The sequence below is a fragment of the Hakea prostrata genome, chromosome 3 (genome assembly GCF_041222555.1).
Source record: "Hakea prostrata isolate BN-2017 chromosome 3, UWA_Hpros_2, whole genome shotgun sequence".
Taxonomy (NCBI): Eukaryota; Viridiplantae; Streptophyta; class Magnoliopsida; order Proteales; family Proteaceae; genus Hakea; species Hakea prostrata.
This window is the reverse complement of record NC_142602.1, coordinates 49317377-49340973: the sequence shown is the minus strand read 5'-3', so window position 1 is coordinate 49340973 and position 23597 is coordinate 49317377. Positions and strand designations below refer to the sequence as shown.

General features: G+C 38.9%; 1 protein-coding gene across 1 annotated transcript; it reads left to right on the top strand.

Annotated features, from left to right (window-relative positions):
- Positions 1-354: 354 nt before the first annotated feature.
- Positions 355-834, top strand: LOC149022396 (uncharacterized). Its single transcript, XM_089147615.1, has one exon. It carries the CDS (start codon positions 355-357, stop codon positions 832-834), a length of 480 nt encoding a protein of 159 aa, XP_089003741.1.
- The last annotated feature ends 22763 nt before the right edge of the window (positions 835-23597 follow it).

The window sequence follows — 23597 nt, the reverse complement described above, 5'->3', positions numbered from 1 at the left end:
TAATCTCCTTCAATGTGTGGCACGAGGATATTACTCTCAGCCTGGTGATATTTGAAAATATGGAGATATGGATTCAGGTGGTCAATATGCCATCAACTCAGCACACTGCACTGAAATGGCACAATTTTAATTGGCAATAAAATGGGGGAATTTTAATCGGCCAAGGTCCCAACCAAACTGAGAGACAAAGGAAGCCATTACCCATAAGACTGAACTTCGTAAATTCAATGCACCAATTCGCCCTCGATTACGACTTAACAGGGGAGAATCAAATTTCATCTAGATCAATAAACAGTATATCAAGTTGCCTACAGTTTGTTATTTCTATGGGACAATAGGCCACGATGCTCAAAGATGCCTAATGAAAGCAAAATACTGACCCGAATGGGTAAAAATAATAGGGGTGGTTATGGTGCTCTATGTCGTAACCATGTTGGTGATGGTGTTTTTGCTATAGCAGGTGTTGTTGAGGTGCAGGATATCACTTCTTGTGAGCTCATAGAGATGGCAAGTGGCCTTAGAGAGGTTGTCCCTCAAGGATATAGTAAGGTGGTGCTTTGTTTAGACTCAAAGTATTGCGGGGACATAGTCAAGAAAGTGGTTAATACTCATTGGAACGTTCTTTTTGTATTTGAAGAGATTTGGAATTCCATAGGGAAGCTGCAACAATGTAAGGTGGTTCATCAAGTTAGAGAGACGAATAGAGGTGTTGACTTCTTGGCAAGTCTGATAAATGATAATAAAAAGGTGATTTTTGATCCAGGAGGGTTCCCTGAACGCTTCAAAGCCATTGTGGCTGAGGAGGCTAATGGGAGAGTTTTTATGAGACTATAATTTGCTTTGTAATATCATTGTATTATTCATTATATATATATATAATATTGTTTTTTTTGAAAGAGGAGAGTTTTACGTATTGTACGTATGCGGTCCGCAAGGGTCGACCCCATGACCTCTCTACTGAAAAGTATGGATCTTACCATTCTACCAATCTTAGTAAAATATTGTTAGTCGAGGCAGAGATTACTTCCGCATCCCATTAGTGATTAGGGTTCAGCAAACCTAAATCGAGCACAACAATTTACCCATTTGCCCTCGAGATGGGCTTCTACGCCACCGTTGAGGTCGGTCCCAATTGTAAATTCATTCTTAGCCCACTGGGGGACCTGTAAGTCAAGGGCCATCGTCTTCATTACGTGGACGATCTCTGGATAGAAACTCAATAGAGCCCATAGCCCAAGGAGAGTCCTTGTCTATTATGTCTTTAAAAGATGGCCCACGTGGGGCTCAAACACTTCAACTTCCATGGGGAATTTACTTCGGCCCAGCCCTCAGGCTTATGAAGACCTGAGGCTTGGTTTGGCTAATTAAACGGCTTTTTCTGGGTCAAGTAGTTCGAATATTATTCATGAAATTACTCCAAACTCCAGCGGAGATGCTCTCAAGACCACCTTCCGCGCTCTCTTGGGTTACATCTTGGTAGAACGCATCCCAGGTGCATCAACTGAAATAGTCAAAAATGCTAGGAAGCTTCTTCTCATGGCCTTGACGGAAAGTTTTGAGATGGATCTTCACATCCCTGATACCTTTGGTTATGGTGGCTAGGGGTGTCCATTTATAGCCCGAACCGTAAAAATCGAACTGCACCGGCCTGTTATAGCCCAAACCGGCCCGAACCGAACCTTAATGGGCCGTAATTGGGCTGAGGGTTATGGAGCCCGCACCAACCCAAAATCGAACCGCAACCCGTTATAACCCGTTTTACAACTCGTTTTGTAATTTTACATTAAATAATATTTGAATCATTATATTACCATTAGGTAGTTGGTATAGACAATTAAAAAAATTAAGCATGAATTCAAAGATCAAATAGCTGCTCCTCATCCAAAACCCGAAACCATAGGTCCTCTTAATAGCTTTGTCTTGCCTTTTGTTGTTTTGGTATTTTAATACCAAGTTCCTTCAGTTCTTGTTGTGATTTTTCCTAAATCTTGCTGTACTTTTAAGTATGCTTCTCTTTAAATTTGTCTCTAATCTTAGCTGTTGGAAATATCAGAATTTTTAATTCACAGGATATTTTTCAGTCCTTTGATTAGTTATCTTTACTTGTTTTTACTTTCTGCTTGCCATTTCTTACCACCTAGTACCCTTGATCTGTTAAGGTTGCTTGGAACTATAAATGCTTTTGGGACTACATCGGTTGCAACCAATTTTTTCAAGAATGAAAATTTTGTCATGGAATGTGAGATGTCTCAATGGGAAATTCACAACTCAATGCTTAACCAAAATCCTAGACAAACACAAGCCAGGCCTGGTTTTTTTATGTGAAACCAAGTGCTCTAATCATGAGATCTTTCTTAAAAAACGGGGTAATTATTTCAAAAATTACTCCTCAATTGATTTCTCAAACAGCCAGGGCTTGAAGGGGATGAAAGGCGGAATTTGGACCCTGCAGAAGGCCGGAGCAGGGTGCACAATCCTAAAAAAGGAAATCTCCTTTATGGCCATCAACTGCTCTTTTGAAGGAAGAGATTGGGTCACGATCTTCATATATGCCCCACCCAATTATGCCTCAAGGAAAACATTCTGGAGTGACCTAATGTCCTTTATCCAATCTGTGACCAAACCATTAATCTTCATAGGGGATTTCAATGGAAAATTGAGAGTATTGAATACAATGGAAAATTAGCTTGCACTACTTTTGAAATTGCAAATGCTTTTTCAAGCCACATGCAAACTTTATTCACTTCTTCTCAACCTTTGGATCCATCGTTCATTGAATGCCTTTTCCCAAATATGGCAAGCTGTGGGATCTTGGATGGAATCTCGTTGAATCCATCCATGGAGGAGATCAAAAATACTGTGTTCTCCTTAAACCCACTCAAAGCACCTGATATGGATGGTTTTAATGCTCTTTTTTATCAAAAGCACTGGGATTTAATTAGCAGTGATCTTTTCCAATTTGTTCAAAAATTTTTCAAGAAAACCTCTTTCCCCTTTGGTGCAAATCACACACTCTTGTGTTTCATCCCAAAAAAAGAGCAGGCAAGATCGGTTGGTGACTTTAGACCAATCAGTCTATGCAATGTGAGCTACAAAATTGTGGCAAAGGTGCTAGCTCGAAGACTCAAACCTTTATTGAGCAACTTCATTTCCCCGTTTCAAGGGGCTTTTGTGGAAAATAGATAGATTACGGATAACATTTTGTTGGCCCAAGAAATTTTCCACTTTATGAGAAAAACGAAGGGCAAGACCAGATATATGGCTCTCAAGCTTGACATGTCAAAAGCCTACGATAGGGTGGAATGGAATGTGTTAATTAAAATTTTTGATTTCCTGGGTTTTGATCAGAATGGTGCACACTCATCAATTCTCTAATGTCTAGTGCATCTTTCTTGATCAAACATAATGGCAACTCGTATTTGTAGTTCTCTGGAACCAGAGGGCTGAGACAAGGTTGCCCCCTCAGCCCATATCTTTTCCTATTCATCATGGAGATCCTGTCAAGACTACTATCTGAGTATAGATCTCTCAATCTTTTTAAGGGGATAAAGGTTGCCAGAAGAGCTCTTGAGATCTCCCATCTTTTCTTTGCTGACGACACTTTCTTGTTTTGTCGGGCAGAGAGGGAAGATGTTTTGGCCATGAAGGCAGTCTTAGAACTATTCTCAGACATCATAGGACAAGAAATAAATTTGGAAAAAAGTGGGGCCTACTTTAATAGAAATGTACCCAATCAAGAGAAAAATTCGATTTTATCTACGCTAGGGATCAATGAAATGGGGAAAGACTCACTTTACTTAGGTACCAAATTGATTCATGGTTAATTTAAAGTGAAGAATCTCCACTTCATCATCAACAAGATGAAGCAAGAAAATGGCGAACGGAAAGCAACAAGTCTTTCTTTTGCAGGAAGAAGTGTTTTGTTACAATCTATTTGTCAAGCTCAATCTCTCTACCACATGCAGTGCTTTAAATTCCCAAGTACGTTGTGTAAAAAAATCAATTCTCTATGCCAAAGGTTTTGGCTAGGAAATCCGACCAAGGAAAAACAACTTACACTCATCTCATGGGATCGATGCTTCCAACGTAAAGAAAATGGAGGACTGGGGTTCAACAAAATGGAGGACATAAATAAAGCAATGCTACTAATTGGAGAATGCTCAAGAATCCTAAAACCTTGTGGGTACAGACTCTGAAGGCAAGATACTTTCCAAACAGTTCTGTTTTCGATCCGAAAGTCATGAAAAAAAAGGGGTCATGGACATGGAATAGCATATGAGGAGTGTTACCAGATCTTCAAAAAATGGTGTGGAGAAAAGTAGGAAACGGAAGGAACACATCCTTCTGGTTTGATCCATGGATTGAAAATCTAGCTCACAAGGTTCCATCAAGTTCGGAAAATGAAAGGTGGGCAAGAAACTCAACAGTGGCGCAAATGAGAAACTCAGTTAATCTTGACAACAGGGAGTCATCTCTTCCTCAAACTTCTCAATCATTTTATCTTTCAAATATTAATCTCAATGCTGATAATGATGCTTGGATATCCCTTGTCTCAAGCAATGGAGATTTTACTGTCAAATTGGTAAGGAAATCTCTATCTCGATTGAGAACATTATCTCAAACCAATCCACTCACCAATTGGTGGGATTTCTTTTGGAAACTACCCTTACACCTGAAATTCAAGACGTTCTTTTGGCGTCTGATAAATGCAGGACTTCCCATCAAGGAGACACTTGCCCAATGGACCTTGATGTCTCCAATATGTGAGTTGTGTGGTAATTGTGTTGAAACCCTTTGGCATATTTTTGTATCTTGTGAATGGACAAAAAGAATTTGGGCGGCAGGACCCTTAGGTCTCAGAACAAAAAGATTGACACAGGCATCAATCACTGAATTGTGCAATTCTTTTATTTCTGACCCTAGGCAAGATAAAGCTAATAAGAAATGGGTAGTATCGGTCTTTATTATCACTTGCTATTTCACCTGGAAAGAAAGAAACAATAAAATCTTTCAAAAGCTCAATCCCAACCCAGAAAAAGTATTGTTCAACATTTATAATTGGATCCAATTTCTAGAACCCAACACAAATAATCTTTTAGGGTCCACACCTAAACAGACAATGTTTTCTAAACCATACACATGTTTATGCAAAACTATGACTAACTTAAGCCATTTACCAATGTTGATGTGTGCAGGGGTACATACACAACATTAGACAGTATTGGATGGAGTGTGGGATTGTTCTGGGAAGGACACCTAATGTATCTCAGTGCAGGAGGACTAAAGAAGGGAAAGATCGTGGAGGCTCTCCTAAGTGGAATGATGGATGGAATAGAAAAAGCACTAGCTTACAACATACAAGTAGAAGAAATATGGAGCAATGAAAAGGAAGTGCTTGATCTACTCTCATTACAAAACCACACTAAATGGCCAATAGATTATGTCCCAATTTTGATAAATATATTTTGTAATAGTAAGAATCCTAGTCTGAAACAATTTACCCAGACCACACTCCAGGAATGGCTTATTTATATAGCATATATATCTCCATAGAGCATCAGGGAAGAATAGAAGTTATAGATGCTACTAGTCTGTGTACTTGTTCTCTTATTTAATACTAAGTTTTCTTTCAGTATAAAAAAATTCAAAATTCAAAGATCAAATAGTCATTTTACTACTTAATATCTAGATTCTTGATTTCTATAGAATGGGTGGGTTTTTTTTTAATTGAAATTGACCGATAGCGACTTTACTTTCCATATAATTTTCGCTTTTGTTGTAGGATGCTCAATTTTTTCTTCTTGTTCTTTTTCTTACAACCATAAACCGTTAGTCAACCCGAATCTAAACCGTTAGCCAAAACTGTTAGTTAGCCCGAACCCAAACTGCACCAAACCGAAACCGGCCCGAAACCGTTATTTTGCTAATGGGTCGTATTTGGGCTAGGTGTTTATCAGCCCGAAACCACCCCAAACCGCACCATTGACACCCCTAATGGTGGCGAAGGCGTTCGTTCCTATATATGGTGACGAACAATGAGTGGGTGAATAGTGAGGCTTTTGTGTCGTTGTCGCTACTTTCAAAACAGAGCTCAAGCTCATTGTGGGAGTTCCCTTGGAGACAAGTGCGGAATGGGCCATTGATCAAGAGAATTAAGGAAGACATTGCACACGATCTGGTTTTGTTCATCAAAATCGTCTGATTCAAGGTTAGATGCTTCTTTGGTTTCTACTAGAAGGAATTGAGTCTTGAGAGGGATGTTTCATCCTAGATGTCACACCCCACCTAGCCAGATCCGGTCACACCCGAATACCTGTGGGAGTGATGATACACTACAGGATCAAGGTTGACGGCCAAATCCATAACACCACACGATATAACATAATCAAAGAGCAAGAAATATGGTTCCAAGTTAGTCAAGTTTAATCGTTAGTTTAAGGAAAGTCATTGTTCACAGCGGAAATCAAAGTTTTCTCGAGAGGTTGAAAAGATTAAGTGGCGCCCTCATCTATCGGATGGATGAGAAGGATGTAACACGTAGATACAAGGGCAACTACTATGTCATAAGGTATCTCCAATGTCTCCAAACTTCTGAACTTCGTAGGCACAGTCTGAACAGGCACACGACTCGCCATGTAGCTCTGTGTCCTTTGCCGTGGGTCCCTTGTAAGACTCGAACAGTGGCGGACTCTCTAAGAAAACAAGGTCCTCATATCTTGTTGTGAGATCTTAAAAGAACATATACATAAAAGAAGGAGTTCAATAGAGCTTAGCAAGGTCTACATAACCATATATCATGCATTTGGCACACATTTCTATAAATCCATGTATAATATATATAATGAGATGAGTGAGTGAGTGAATTATATGCAATATACTCCTAACTTTAACAATGGGCCTCTATGGTAGACACATATTAAGGGCATGTTTGGTTACATGAATCAAGGAATTTGAAATGGAATGAGATTTCAAATCTATGGATTTCAAATTTATGGATTCATGGTTCAAAAAATTAACTGTTTGGTTACTTGAATCTAGTGAATGGATGAAATCTATGGAATCATCCTGAAAAACTGTTTGGTTATCCTGAATCTATGGATTTGAAACCTACAGATTCATCCTGAAAAAACTGTTTGGTTATTTGAGTCCATGGATTCCAAAAATTGACTTTGTTAATTTTGTATAACTTCAAAATAATAAATATGTATCCACTTATAGTTGTTGTGACTTCACTCTATGTAAAGGGCTTCCAAGTTTATTGGTGCACCATCAATTACTGGGCATTGTATTGGATTTAAGAGGATGGAAATCCATGAAAAGGGGAACCAAAACCCTTTCTATATGTCTTCTGCTACCTGAAGAGTTGGGAAGGTTTTTGGTGCATTTTAGACATCATTAGTGCTGTGTAAGAATCAAGAATAATTGAACCAAACAAAGTGTTGAATTACATAACCAGCTATTAATCAAGAAACCCAAAGCAAGATGAACATTTTTTATATGTTCAAATGAATGACCTAGAAGAGAGTCACCAGCTCAGACATTATCAATACTTTTTATTGCAGCTTTCATTCATCTCCAGTGGTAAGGTAAATGTTAGTTGTTTTTCAATGTGTACCTCTCGAACTGTAGAATGTTTTTCAAATCCATATTTTAAATTCTAAAGTGCAACCCCTTATTATTAGTTGATTTCGGTTCAAAGGAGAGTCATTCATTCATATAATCTTACTTCCAAGAGGAATCATCTGTGGGTTGCTAGAACTTTCATATCTGAAGAACTGATCAACCATGTTCCACAGTTTTGGTCATGAACCAACTAAATTTGCCTTCATCATTCCAAGTGAAAGATGTTGAGATGAATACTACACATTTTTTTTTTGGTAAAATATTTACATTCAGTTTGCAACACAATAGAACCTAACTACCTTGTGTAAAGCAGGTGACTAATTCAATGCTTCTTAACCCCCCCCCCCCAAAAAAAAAAAAAAAAAAAAGAAAAAAAGAGGGACTAATTCAATGCTTGGAGTCCAACCCTCTGCTGTCTTGAAACTCTGTCGACGGTCACTAATCCAATTTATCAGTCATGAAGCTCAATAACATTTCATGCTGTTATAGCCATAGATATTTCTGGCCCAGCTGGATGGGATCGGGCCCGGTTCTGGGCGGTCAGGGGTATCAGGTCCATTTCTCCCCGCCAGGAGGCCTGTGTAACAGTGGCCCACGCGCTCAGCCAAAATATCCAAATAGGATCAGCACCTGACACGGCCTAGGATTTCCTCGAGCCCAGAGACAACAGGATGTCTGATGGCCCTTACTCGCCGAAGGGCAGGGGCGGCTGAGGGGACCTTTGTCTCGCTCTACAGCCAGGAAGTCGCGGTAAGAGGTAAGGATCCGGTTTATAAGGGGGAAGGGAGGCGAAAAGCAAAGTCAGCTCTATACACTCTAGCCTTCATAATCTTCAGCTTTCTGACCCTTCAAGAAGATGGTCTTCATCATCTCTTGGGGTCTTCTCTCCTCAAGGGAGATTGCTATTTGCTGGCCTAGACTAACTCGATCGTCGGAGGTGGCTTCCCGTCCTCAGAGGCGGCCCACTTTCACCTTGTTTTGGTCTCAGGAGCTGGAACTGGATCAGGAGCGAAACATGTTGTTAAGATAACATTTTTTGCACCAACACATGCAATATGGAATCAACAAATACAATATCCCCATTTTTTGAATAGATCAACCAATAAACAACAAGATCTGTAACAAGAACAATATACTGCACAAAATGGCAAGAAAGCTGCATGTGAGGCTAAAGTGTCTTGGTTCGTAACAGGCACCACCTGGCTGGATTGGACGACAATCAATCCCCTGACCACAATCATAATCAAGATCAATCTACAACTGAGCGTCAGAAACACCAGGCTTGGGCATACACCACCCTGAGCTCAATTAAAGGTATCATAAAAAAATTGTGCAGGGAGATAGACTCTCCCTCTAGGATATATGTCATATTCGCTAAGCCATCTCGCCCACTTATTCAGATCAGTTGATAATCAAATCACTGTGGTCAAATTAGAAGCAGATCCTTTTGTAGAGATTCCTGTGCTTTGAGAGAATCAATTGGTTGCAAGACGTGAAAACTTTAGCTTTGGGCAACGCAAGTGATAATTACTAAACTGAAACATATAAAGATTAGATAGGAAGATGGCAAAGATGCTCCGCAAATTATATACTGTGTTTTTGAATAACTCTCCTACTACAAATAACAGGAAGAGATGATAGACAACACTTGACAAGTATAAGAATAATGTATTTGCCGAAGTTCAATAGCCCTCAGAACTAACTTGGTTCTGCTGGTGTATGACCAATGACTTATGACTAATACCTAATGATTGCACGAGTACTCTGTTATATCCTGGAAACTAAGGCATCTCTACTCTACATAAAAACTGAGTATGAACAAAAGATCATCGTGCGACATTCTCAAACATTGCATGTAAGTGGAATAAAACTTCCATGACCATCACATAAGTAAACTTCTATGACCATCTCATAAGTAAACTTCTATGGTTAATCTGAATCATTCACTGTCCAAAAGTTTCTGAGCTACACAGCACAATGATGAAACTTTTGACCATGCAAACCTATCCGTCCATTACCTACCAAATCCAATCACTGGGTACATAGAAAATTTATGGTTCATACCATATGCAGAATTTCAGAGTCATTTCAATCATAATTAGAATATACAGAATGACTGAATGGAAGATCAAACCAAATCAGATACTTTTATCTGTTTCTAATGATTACTTTCTCCTCACACATGCAAGCAAGCATACATCTTCACAATGTAAAATATAGAAAATGACAAAATGTTGCAACTCGATAGAGTTCTTACTTGTAGAAAGAATAATGAAATACATCTTTCTTTCTTTTTCTTGACAAACTTATAGGTCAAAATCCTCAGAAAGCAACAGCTGAAGAGCAGAGTGAAATATTAATGTATGCTACTCCAGATAAGTGGCATAGAAGGCTCTTTAAGGGCTGTGCTACACTACAAGGGGAGAAATGTGAAGTAAAAGACAATTACTATGCCCTTTCTTGTAGTGAACTCATTTATTAAATTTAAAAACGATGACGAAAACACATAAAAAATGTAAAAGAGGAAAACAGTCCAATGATCTGCAACAAGTACACCAGTATGACAATTGTTATTGATAGAATTGTGGTAACTAGAAGCACAAGTATATCATTTGACCGATTATTGCTCCTTTTGATGAAGGATTACTGACACCAGGTGGAATATTTTCCAGGAATCATCTGCAGAAAGCTGGTTTTTTGCTTAGTGCCAAAACTACAGCAATATGTTAAATCTATGACAAGGATATAGATCCTGTTTTGACTTGTTCTATTTGTAACTGATTTACCAGGAGGGAAACACCTCTTGGTAAGCCTGAAAACACATTCAGTCACTAAAGTTTCGCTTGGTATATTAACGGGTCCTGGTTGACGGCATTCTCTTAAAAAATGGACAGGAAAGCCTAACATTATTCTATACTTACATGGATAGAATTTTTTTTTCCTTTTTTAAAATGCATTAACATATAAACCACATTCAAGATTCATCCTAGTGAAAAGGCTTCACAGCCACATGACTTGAGTCACTTGACTCACTCATCATGTTGACCACAAGTGCAGTAACAAGTGACTGAAGTTGGATATACAACATGTACCACCCCTCCTTCCAGCTTCTTAATTTGGGTAATAATGTGTGTGGCATACTTAAAGTAATTAGATGAATGTCTGCTTCCTTGAATAGATTAATCTATAGGTCAAAGAAGTTCTATCTTAGAGTCTAAAATTCCCAAGGAAATACCCATGGCATACAGATTCATCAATGTACTGTAATGATATTGGAAAAATAGAAGCTTACAACCCAAGGACTGTTTAATGGTAAATGACAAACTTGATTGCAATACAATGTCTACCCATTGCTGGAGATAGAAAACAACAGAACTATTTAATGCTGGAGGAATGATATGATCAAAACTGTGTCTGCCCCAAGTAGTCTATGGGCGAAAACCAGGATATCATTCCAGCAAGCCCAAGCCAAAAATGCTCCTTTATTTCTGGAAGATGCAATATGGAAATAATGAAAATAGAGATGAGTAAAGAGACGAAAAACTGCATTTATAGGTCCATGTTGCGCTCAAGGATTACAACTTACATCAACAAGGAGAAGAAGACAGAGAGCAAGGCTACGAATGGCAAAAAGAAGAAGAAGAAGCACAATTTGTACCTCTGAATTGCTCGAAGAAAAAACTCGTTTTGTACCTTCGGTCCAAGAAAGAACTCCAATGTCCTCCAAAACCATACCGTAAGAAAAAGAAAAAAAAAATCAGAGAAAGTAGAAGAAAACTTGAATAAGAAGATCAAGCACAATAGATTTCAGCTCACCTTCAAGCTTCAGAGAACGAAGCACCTTCGACCAATGCCTTCGGTCCAAGAAAAAAGTCCATTGTCCTCCAAAACCCTACCATGAGAAAAATAAAAAATAAAAAAAATCAGAGGAAGTAGAAGAAAACTTGAATAAGAAGATCAAGAAAAACAGATTTCAGCTCACCTTCAAGCTCCTAGAGAACGAAGCACCTCAATTGCATCTTCAACCTTCTGTCGAGAGAATGCAACACTGTTCGAGCTTCCTCGTTCGACTTCTCATTACGTCAAAGTCGAATGGCATGAATCCACCAATTCAACTTCATTTTATACCTTGGGTAGAATCCACCCATTCCACCCAATGACTAGGACTCAGCTCATTCACATTTTTACCCTAAAAGTTGAAATCGTTGGATTCATGAACCGCCCCATGTTTTCTAACCTAACAGGGTCAAAAAGGGATCCACATCCTCTGTAATTCCTTTCCCTACAATTCCCTATAATTCCCTCATAGGATTGTGCCACGTGGCATTTAAGTAATCCAAAGGTTATCTAATTTAAACTAAATTTGAATTTTATTTAAAGCCACCCATAAATTTGAATTTTATTTAAATTCTAGTTTGTTGGGTAACCTTTAGATTACTTAAATGCCACATGGCACAATCCTATGAGGGAATTACAGGGAATTGTTGGGAAAGGAATTACAGAGGATGTGGATCCGTCAAAAAGCCAGTTCATGAATCTAGGGATTTGAAATCCTTGGATTCCCACAACCAAACAAGCCCAAAGTTATATGCCAACCTCCTCTGGGCGGTCTCAGTCACTCTCCCTCATGGCATTCAAGCACGTCTTTTGGGTTCTCTGTGGTAGTTGGGTCAAGTCACATCAATCATAGTTGGGAATTTAGTCTCCTCTCTCTCACATCACCATTGATTTGGGAATTGGCACGAGTCAGGAATATCCCTAAGCCAAATACAAAGTCATATAATCTCGTACTACATGTGATTCGAATATCTCCCCTCATGCCTAGTGCCCTTTTGGTTTGATATCCTTCACTACCTAGGAATGATATCTTCAATAGGAGGCATCTATTAGATCTCACTCCTTAACCCTATGGCTATACACATATGTTGGGGTGCCTCTCATTGTCTCCTCATGACACTCAAGCCCGTCTCTTGGACGCCTATGAGCCCAACTCTAACATATGCAACTCTACCATCTCATGATGACAGTGGGCCTGCTTGATGCACATAGGACCCAACCACTTCCATCATGGGTCACCCGACTTCAATACCCTTGCCAAAAGGGTAGCAGTACTCAAGGGTTCACTAGCCAACACCTTTAGACACTTATTGATCGTGTTTCTAAGTCTAAGTGAATATAAGGTCACTAGGGTAATGGGCGAACCCACTACCCTAGTTGATATACATGTATAGGTGGACATTGTCCTACCATTCAATCCACACATACACATAATTCCATATCATAACTCAAGTAATTGGAATAAGAAATATACATAATATCACATTACCTTCCGTTCACGCAAAGTCACACGCAATTTAAAATAGATGCAAAATATAAATGTAAACAAAAATCTAAGCAACACAAATAAATCGTATAAGATATGGTGATATGTTTTCCTCACCTGTCAAAGATAATAACAATATCCAAAGTCCAATGAAATCCACAAAAGAGAGTGCAAGTGACCCAAAATAACTCTAGAAACATGAAAAAATCAAATGAGAAACAATTGGGGATTGACCGGGGGTCAAAGAAGGTAAAACACGCACCCAGACTAGGGGGTGGTTGACTGAGCCTCCCAAGGCCAGTTGATCACCCACCCTAGGGCAACGACCAATTTGGTTGATTTCGACTCTGTTTCGAAATCAACTCGAAATGGGGCTTTGGGGTCTTTAATAGAATAGTAATAGGGTCCCCAAAACACCCATCAATTACCCAAATTAGTTGCCAAAGAAAAAGTGTGAAATCCTACCTAACCCTAATCCGATGACCCTGTTTGTTTTGGAAGAAGAAGTGAGTTGAATGAAGTTTGACTTGAAAGTTGGACCTTGAGTTCAGTGTTGACATCTTTGGAAGGTCCTAGGAAGTCAGGAGAGACACTCCCTTAAGTTGGTTGAGGACCTAAGTGTTGGTTTTGGCCCCTAAGATCCAAAATTCAGCAAGCTGAAAAAGGGGAACTGCTTGGTCGATCCTCCCTTAGTCGATACCATTGACCAAGGCATCTCCATAACATAATTGTTCTAATTTTGGAAGTTTTAGATTTTGGATCTCTATATATATGCAACATCGGTCTAAACCTAAACACTTTGCCTCTTAATTATTGGAGAATGTGAGAAGAACCCTAGAGCCTCCTCCTCGAGTCAAGGAATATCCCCAAGCATCTAAGCAAGATTTCTCCTTTGATTTCTCTTCTTCAAGGTTAGTATTCAATCTCTAACTTCTTAGATCTACTCTCTCTATTGTATCTACTTGTTGTTTTGACTGAGGAAGGTATTACACTATTGTAGTGACCCAACCTCTTATCTCTTTAGTCTTAGAGTGAATCCTCATTCACTCTATGTTTTCCTTGAAACCATATGCTGTTTTTCTATAGTTTTGATCTAGTATGATGCCATGACTTACTCATACTGTAGTTTTTTATTCTAATCTGTGTCAGACTTGTTCCTAAGTTGTTTTCTATTATGATCTATTGTTTTCTATCATTTTGAATGAATCCCCATTCATTCTAGCCTTTCCATGTGAATTCGCAGTTTTAGCCTAATAGGTGAATTGTTGGAATTCTATTCCAATGGCCTTGCTTGATGGTTAGATCTTTATAGATAGTCTTAATATGTTGTTTTAGAATTTTCCTGTTCATTTCGGAGTGTTCCGATGTGTTTTAGCAAGTTTTCGACCAAAGTTGGGGGTTACTGTCCGTACACAGATGCATGGTCGATCCTGCTTGGTCGATACCATCGATCAAGCATGTTGCTGACAGCAACTTTTCTCCGTTTTGTCTCCATTTCGTCTCCGATCTTTAGAGTTTGTTCCTATGATCTATACATGTTTGTTTAAGGTTGTTTAGGCGATTTTGGACTTGCTCACTGACCTTTTACTTGAAGGTTACAAAGTCGGATACAAGGTGAGTATGTTCACTCACAATTGACAATTTACACTATGCTTTGTTGGATTTTGTTTACATATGATAAGCTACTGTTTAGTGTTCTTTTATATATTGTTTCAGTTTTGTAGTTACAATAGGGTGTTCATAATGTGATTTACATATTGAAATTGACTAAGTTTGATGGAATGTGAATGAGATCATGTGGTGATATATGTGGAATCATGATATGATGTGATTTCTGAGGTTGTAGTTGTGGAATGAGGAATGCCCTTTTGGTGTTTTTGTCTTTGAACACCAGTGGAGGTGGTATGGGGACGCATTCCTATGGTGCCCCTTGGCGTTTTCCCTAACTACTTGTTGACATACCTGAGATTGGTCTAGAAGTGTTTGGCTAGGGAAACCCCTATCATATCTGATCCCATTTGAGGGGAATTGAGATTGAGTGACCTGTGACAACAATGGGGATTTGTGGGTGCTAAAGACAGGTAACCAACCCGTGAGAGGACATAAATCACATTGTGGGGGCCATTCATTGGTAGGGTTGCACGTAGTAGACTTGGGCTCGTGGGCACTCAAGATTGCAGGAAGCATGAGAAGACACGAGAGCTTCCCGTTTATTATGTGGATGACCTATAGGGTTAAGAGTCTACATAGCTGGGAAGGAGATGGTGACTCTAGGGGGAAAGGTACCGGAAAGGAATGTGGGAAGTGAGGATTGGACGTATCTAACCCTAAAGTAGATGTGACTCAGTAGATGACTTGCATTGGATTAAGATTAACCCTGACATGCGCCAATACTCATACCAATGGTGGTGAGCGATAGTGTTGACTTAAACCCCAATCATGAAATGTCCAAGAAGGATGCCTTGACCCAATTACTGCGGAGAATCCAAAAGACGGGAAAGGTTGAGGGAAGAGTGATTTGAGACCTACCCAGAGGAGTATGGTGATTTATCTTAATGCGTGTCTGCCAATAGACACCATCATATATAGAGTTAGAAGCATACTTACATTCATTGTCTCATGTCATTACACTTATATTTACTTTGGTTTGTTTGTAAATGTTTATTGTGATTGAAGTACTTGCTAAGTTCTTTTGAGCTTATCCTTCAGGGTATATGTTTTAGATGCTTTTGTAGGAACGGAAGAGAACCTGTGTTTCGGTACGGAGGACCCTTCCCTACATGATACAGCTACGGAAGTCATTGGAGAAGGTTATGACCAGTGGTGCGAACATGTTATAGGTTTGGACCATACTGATGGCCTCCTATTGACAGTAGCCGGCATCGTCTTATTCGTCAATGGGATTGTGGGTTAGAAGTTGATAACAAAGTTGCAAGAGCACAACCCTAAGGTGAAGAAGATGTAGACTAACGAAGAAGAAGAGCCCATGGAAGAATTTGATTAGTTTACTCTTTGTTCCTCTAGACTTTTACGTTTAATGTAATAGCTTCGACTATGCTTTTGAATTCGATCTACCTTCCGCATTTGCTTGTGGGGTATATTTCCGCTATACTCTACAGTTATTCTTTTTTATTGGTATCTTTTTGTTCTGCATTTTGATATTCTTTTGTGATCCTTTCAAGATCCTTTTAGAATTGTTTCTTCAGTTACTTTGATACAATGATTTGTTTTTGCTTTTAATTATGTTATTGTGCTATGTGGATATGATCGCCTTAAACTTGATCTTCGGCGTTGTGGATTACACACTCGGATATGCCAGGTAGGGTACTGGCTGGGTGGATGTGACAAAAAGCCCTAAATTTGGCTCTTCGTGTCTGCCCGCAGGCATCTCAAATTTGGTTTCAAATGCAAAAGATTGCACAAACGAACTCTCACTGGAGTTGGGAAACACTAATGGAGGCAAGAAAAAACATTCAATACTAGCTATTAACATCAACAATCACCACATAACATTCATTGCTCATAAAAACCTCAAAAGTTAAGTTAGAAAAGAGGGTTTCATGAATACTCATCTCTACATGTGTTTATCGTGATGATTTGTGCTTTGATGCTTCACCATGTGCAAGGAATCCACTAAACTCCAAAGTTTTCTCCACTCCCAAGCTCTCAATTCCACTCTAACATAAAGAAATGCATTTATGAGGTTGAAGAGTCATAAAATAGGATTTTAAACCCGAAATCCCGAATTTGCCCCAAAATTGGGCACAACGGTTGATCCAGGCGGCCAACCGTCCCCAGTCCAACAGCCCTGTTTCTCCTTCGTGTGAAGGCTGATTTCAATGGTCTTCGGAAGGTAGAAAGGTCTTTTCAAGGCCTAATCAAAGGTGAGTTTATTTTGAGACTTGAGTCATCTAGCATCGGTTTTTGGGCATGCCAAAACCTCCTTTTTTGGCTTTTCAGACTGACTTTCTCTCTCCTCTTGAACTCCATTAAAGTGATCGGGTCTTTATAGTGATCATCCACCTCCATAGGTTTGATTTTTGAACACCTGAGCTCAACTCATATGGTTCAAAGTTATTGCTTACTTGTGTTTTGGGTTCGTGGTCTTAAAACGTACCATTGTGTTAATGGGTTAGGATCCTAGGGGATTTCATGCTGGATCCCCCATTTTTTGTGCCATCCACCATAGCTTGAAATGGAAAGCCATGAATCAAACATCTCTGCAGAAAATCTGAAGCACGTGAATAATTGCCAAATCATAGATCTAGCAGAATTAATTTCAGATTGCACATCCCCAAAATGGGCGGTGATGATTCAAAGAAAGGTGATTTGTTGGAAGACAAATGTGGATTAGTCAGTGAAACACCACCCTCTACTTCAGTATTCTCTGAGTACGTCGTTGGCACTCGTCCTTTAGCTTCGGCAAGTTGATGGGATGATTCCAGCTCTGCCCCTTCTTCTGCCAGTAAACTCCCTTCCTCCTCAATGGGTTTCTCTTGTTCTTAACACAATTGCAGAAGAATAAATTTATAAGATTAAATATAGGGAAGGAACTAAGCTCCAACCAACAAAAATAGTATCAATAATGGAACATTAATTAGACTCTGTTTTGGATTCTATGTTACCTTCTGTGTTCTCATACACAAATCTTCTGTTATGTTGCTTCCCATATTGTTCATTTTGATCTTCCCCTTTCATATTAAATGCTCGATTGTTTTTCCGCTCGATATCTAGAACTACTTGAGGGTGTTAAGAGAAACCACATGTCGATTGCCAAAGAAAGGTACAGAGAAGGGAAGCCATTGTCAGAGTTGGAGAAGGAGAAGGGGAGTCAACCCAGTGAGTGAGGGTGAAAGGGCAGGGGCATTAAAGTAATTTCACTATCCAAAGGGCATTTGGGTATATTTCAAATTTAAATTAGTTAAATGGGGGTATCGGTATTCAGGCAATTTTATCTATCACTTAAAAAAGAATTTTTAGCTGTGGGTAACTTGTAATTTTGATAGTAGGTGCCGTGTAAAAACTCAAGGAACTAAAGCTTGATGCATATGAACCAAACACAAATGTCAGAATTCAGAGACCATCTCGGGGGAGAAGCTTAAAATCATTAGCTAGAAAATATGGTACCTAGACCAAGATACAAGTTTAATGCATCAATGCGGGGAAGGACATCTTCCTTGTCATTTTCTGAATGGCTGTGGTCGTTCGCCCTGAATCAGCCCCTAATGGAGCCATGAATATGATATTCTAGAACAGTAAGGGTTATGGCTAACCCTTGATTCAACAATACCTGTAAAGGTTATGCAAGGTACGTAGTCTGACCATGCATGGTACTGCTTTTAGAGGCATAACAATCAGATGTTGAAATGAATAAACTCAGAGGAAGTTAAGTTTTTTGTATAATTTCTTGTTGGGACCTGTTGGCAAGTTTAGAGGAACTGCTATGTTATGGAATGTTAATGTGTATATTTCACTATTTTCTGCCACTCCTGACATTCTTAGTGTGCTTATTCATGTTAATTCTTTTGATGTGAAGTTCATATTGGCAATGATATATGGCCACCCTTAGGTAGAGTATAGGATACATGTTTGGAATGATTTGATACAACTTTGAACCACTGTAAGTACCCCCTAGCTAGCTAGATTGTCCTTGGAGATTTTAGTGATATATTGTGTGATGAGGTTAAGATAGGAGGGATACTTGGACCACAAGCCCATATGGGTAGTTTTAGGAATGCCATGATAGTTGTAATTTGCATGAAATCTAGTGCTCTAGACCAAAATTCTCTTGGTCCAATAAGCGATAAAGGACTAGTCACATCAAAGAGTGCCTTGATAGAGCATTTTCCAATAGTGAACTACTTATCTGTTTGGATACATAGATGGGTATAGATACGCTATGGTGGTTTGGTCATACCTTCGCCGAGATTACGTTCCTACCCTCTAGGAAAACTACCAACACTAATACTAACAAAAAGGAGGGTTCTCTTAGAAAGGGGTCGCTTCATCAATTGCAATGATGGGGAGCGCTTGGGATTAGGGTTAGTTTCTAGTTGATATAGCGGTTATGCACTACTAGGCCGATAGATTCATTAGAGCAGGGAGAGCTTCGTAGCCTCTCCCCTCCCACCGATGAATCCACTTTCTTGACAGTTGGAGGGGTTAGATTCCATTGTGAGCTGAAATGGGAGGACCACCCTAACTTGAAGTCCTAGATACAAATTGGTTGTGAGGCATCCAGTTATGGGTTAGCCCTTTACCAACTCCAACAAAAAATTAGAAACTGTTATGGTTCCTTAAAATGTTGGAGCAAAATACTTTTCAAGTTGCCTCCTAGAAAATCACCAAACTTCAAAGTGATTAGAGGTGTGTCAACAGAAACCATCCTTGGACCAGACTATTGAAGAGGATATGAACCTTAAGAGATAGTTGGAATCCTCCTTTGTTACTGAGGAGAAACACTAGTGTCAGAGGTCAAGAGATCAGTGATTAAAAGATGAGGATAGAAACACCAAATTTCTTCATGCAATTATAGCTTATAGAAGAAATATATATATATATATATATATATATATATATATATATATATTCACAAACTCAGGCAAAGTAAGGGAAATGATTACATGAGGAGCACCTTATCTAGGCGGAAATTTGGTCTCACCTCTCCAGTCTTTATTCTTCTTCTTCACCCATATCCCCACATGATTTTCTTACTACTTCATCTCGTTGCATTCAAGCTTTTGATAATGTTGCATTTTGTAAACCCTTTTCTAGGAAATGCCTTGTTTCAAATGAAAGGAAACAAAGCCCCATATTTTGATAGCCTTCCAACTCGGTTTTACCATAGACAATGGAAAACAATTCGCTAGGACCTCATACAAGGTGTATCGCATTTCTTCTCTAGGGGATATGTGCTTAGGAGTTCCAATAAAATTATCCTGTTCCTCATCCACAAGAGATCAAATCCTCAAGAAGACTCTCATATTAGGCCCATTAGCTTGTGTATTGTCCCATATAAGATAATTGCTTAGTGTTTGGTTAACAGGTTAAAACCTATCTTAAGGTTCATGATTAATTTGACACATGGTGCATTTGTCCCAAGGAGAGCCATATCGGATAATACAGAACTTTTAAAACCTTCCGATGTTTTCATGAACTTCTAAAACCCACGCAGAACTACAGCACCCAGAAGCTGTTATGCTTCATCTTCTTCAGTTCTGCACTTCTGCTTCGTTTTCTTCTCTTGAATTGGCTATTCCAAAACTTTTAGAAGCATGGTTACTAGAATCGCCACTGGAACCAGCGTCAGAGCAAACCCTTTTTCTCTTTCCATCCATGTTCTTCCGTTTTTTCCCAGTTGAGAGAATCACATCGATCTCTCAGGCTCTTAGCGCTCGGAAGAGAACAAAAGATTTTTCATTGCTTAGAAGGTGGAATAAGCTCATCGAACCCCTTTCTACCTCCCTCTGCTCGTCTGCAACTCTTTGCTGTCTTTTCTCCTCAACCATCGATGACTGGACAGACTGATTGAATAAAAAATCGTCCGACATGTCGACTGATGTTGACATGTTGGTGGTGTTGCCGGCCACCAACACGGCGACACCAGTCGACATGTCGGACCCTGATCAAGACACAAGTGAAAGAAATCAAGACATGAATGAAGGACAAACCAAATGGCATGAGTAGAACCAAGGCAAGTGGATTTGATACTTGAAAAACATGTGAAAAATTGAAGAACGTAGAAGGAAAATCAAACTCCAACTATGAAGATAAGAATCAAGCGCCAGTTCACCCTTTTATGTCTCGGCTTTGGAGGGGGTGAAAGGTGGGTCCATCTATGAAGATAAGAAAGTGTTATATTATTATTATTGGTGGGGGGGGGGGGGGTTGGAATATTTTTTGTTGGCTCATTTTATTGTCTCAGACTTTATCATGGGAAGTAGAAAAGGGAGAGGTCCTCTCTATTTTGTATTTATTGATGCTAGTTTGGTATAAAATTAGGCTAGTTTGGTTCCGAAGGTTTTATATGTATTTTTATTCTTATAGTAACACTAAGGCTTTATTATATGGTTTCATGAAAGGAAAATCTAACCAATATAGTTCATGAAATGTTGTGATTTTTTAAACCAAAGAGATACTTAAGAATTGTAGTATAGTAACATGCATCAATTATAGTGATCTTGAGTGTCATAGGAAAGGGCAGCCATGTTTTTGTTACATCTATCTACTAACTATCATTTAAAGTCTTAAATATCTTTAAATCATACAAGTCCTTGATTAGATCTTGTTGGTTTGGGATTCTATAATGGAGGGTTCAAGGATCCACAACATAATAATAGCAAAGATGGAATCTTACCTAGATTTTCGAACACTGAATTCATAGCGGAAATAACGGATCAAATCCGTTGAAACAAATGGCGACCTACATAGTTGTTGACTTCTTCTTCTTCACCAGATGATTCTCAATCTCGAGGAAGGAGAATACTAATCGACAACCCAAGTATTACTTGTGGATCTAAGGTTCAATAGAGAGATCGAATCAAGAGGGAATAAGAGAGCTACACAAGCTTCTACATTTTTCTTAGAGAGCCATAAATGAATCCAACAATCACTATTACCCCTCTTTACTCCCTTTTAACCACATATTTATGAAATAACTAAATTGGTTTTGGGCATAAGCCATAATTCCCAACATATCCCACTTGCACAAGGGCAACCATCATTCTCTTTATCATTGTGTCCTAGACACGAGCATATATATCCTAGATATATATCTCTCTTGATCTCATCACTATGTATCCCACATACATGAACCACTTGTATGTCCAAAAATCGTACTAGTAAATGGGTTGTGCAACCGGTGATATATTTGCACTCCGGAGCCCAAATTACAAACCCTCACAAAGGCCATAATGGCAACATCACCCAAAAACACAATAGAAGTAAACATCAGTAACATTGTTCTAGGTTTATTCAAACTCACCAGACAAAAAGTATCTCAATCCCTCTGAGAGCATCTTCTTATCCTTAAAATGTTTGCTACTGTAACTAATACAATTGGGGCTAGCAAACACTTTTAGGGTATAGTTGCCCCAAATCACCACTTCACTTGGGATTGACTCCTTCCCAATAATCCCCCTTTAAATCAAATCAATTGCGACCATATGTAACATCCAAAGTAGCCACATTAACCCCTTGTTTCACTAAGGACACTAATGGACTGTAAAAGTCTAGGACTCACACAATGAGAGGAGAAGGGATTCATCCTCTCATCTCCCAATGGACGCTAAGAACACTTAGTATGATGTACGTGCTATGGTGGAGCACTCTATATACAATAGAATGTATGTCTCTCCTAACACCATATCAGTCTTAGTTTAATCGCACTACTTGTGCCTAAACCGAGCTTCTTTATTGTCGCTATCTTAGTGCCACATAAAGTACTCGGACCTATCTTCTATAGGCTACGTGAATGGTGGGAATATTTATGTTGATTCTCTTCACCACAAAGAATCTCATATTGATTCCAAAATCAAGGTGATAACTCGATTATGAATCGACTTACACAAAGTCATTCACAATTCGTCTCCTCCACTCACCTATAAAAGTGCTAGAGGCAAATGCTCGTGTGATTGAGCCATTCTCATATCAAGTTTTATACTAGAACAACACAGCCAACATGAAAGTGGGAAACAAGACTGAATATAACTCATATTAGTCAAAATAAGAAAGTTTTAGTATATGTATATATCACAACCTACGCAAGCCCAATGACTTATCATGAGAAACAAAAACATCATTGGCTATAGGTTTAGTAAGAGGGTTAGTTGTCATCTGACTAGTAGATATGTGCTTAGTACAACTTTCTTTCTTGTTACAATGTTTCTAACATAACGATATCTCACTTGAAATATTGACAAAATATCACCAAAACTGGGCGAAATTTTAGTGTGTCATTACCTAGCAACACAAAACATGGGGTGAAAGCCAAAAGCCTTAGATTTTAGTGAAAGTTTTGTAATTTTGCCAAATTTCGCTAATTTCACCGAATTTTGGTGTGATTTAAAATTTTTTGTTGAAATCTCCAAAATTCCAGTGAAATTCAAAGGAATTATACCATATAGGGGTTATCGCTATGGATATGGATATGGTGGAGCGTACAGTGGTTCATTTGCTGATTGTAATAGCATATCGACATGAGATGGATCAGGTGCATCATTTGTGACTTTCATCTTTGGATATCTATTAGGACTAGCACAACTAGTTATGCCAGTGATGGGCTATATGGATAACTTTATTCGTTCCATATCATGGTATGCTTAGGCTATATGTATAACTTTATCCATACCATATCATGGTATGCTTACGTCTAGTATTTAGAGTACTCCTCGTTGATCAAGGGGATGGATCCAACCCTGCTCATACTTGTATATTGAATTCTACTTGTTGTATGTTTTGTTGCATTTTAATGAAAATCTTAGTTTGCCTTGTATAATATTCATATTTATATTAGTTAAAATTCATGTTTCAGAATTCCAGTTTTGCTCGCTTACAATGGAGCATGTGCCGATCAAGAACGCAATGGAAAGGGATGCTAGTCGGCTCGCTGAAGTTGTAGGCCCCAAATTCCTCCTTAGGCTATGTTTTAAGT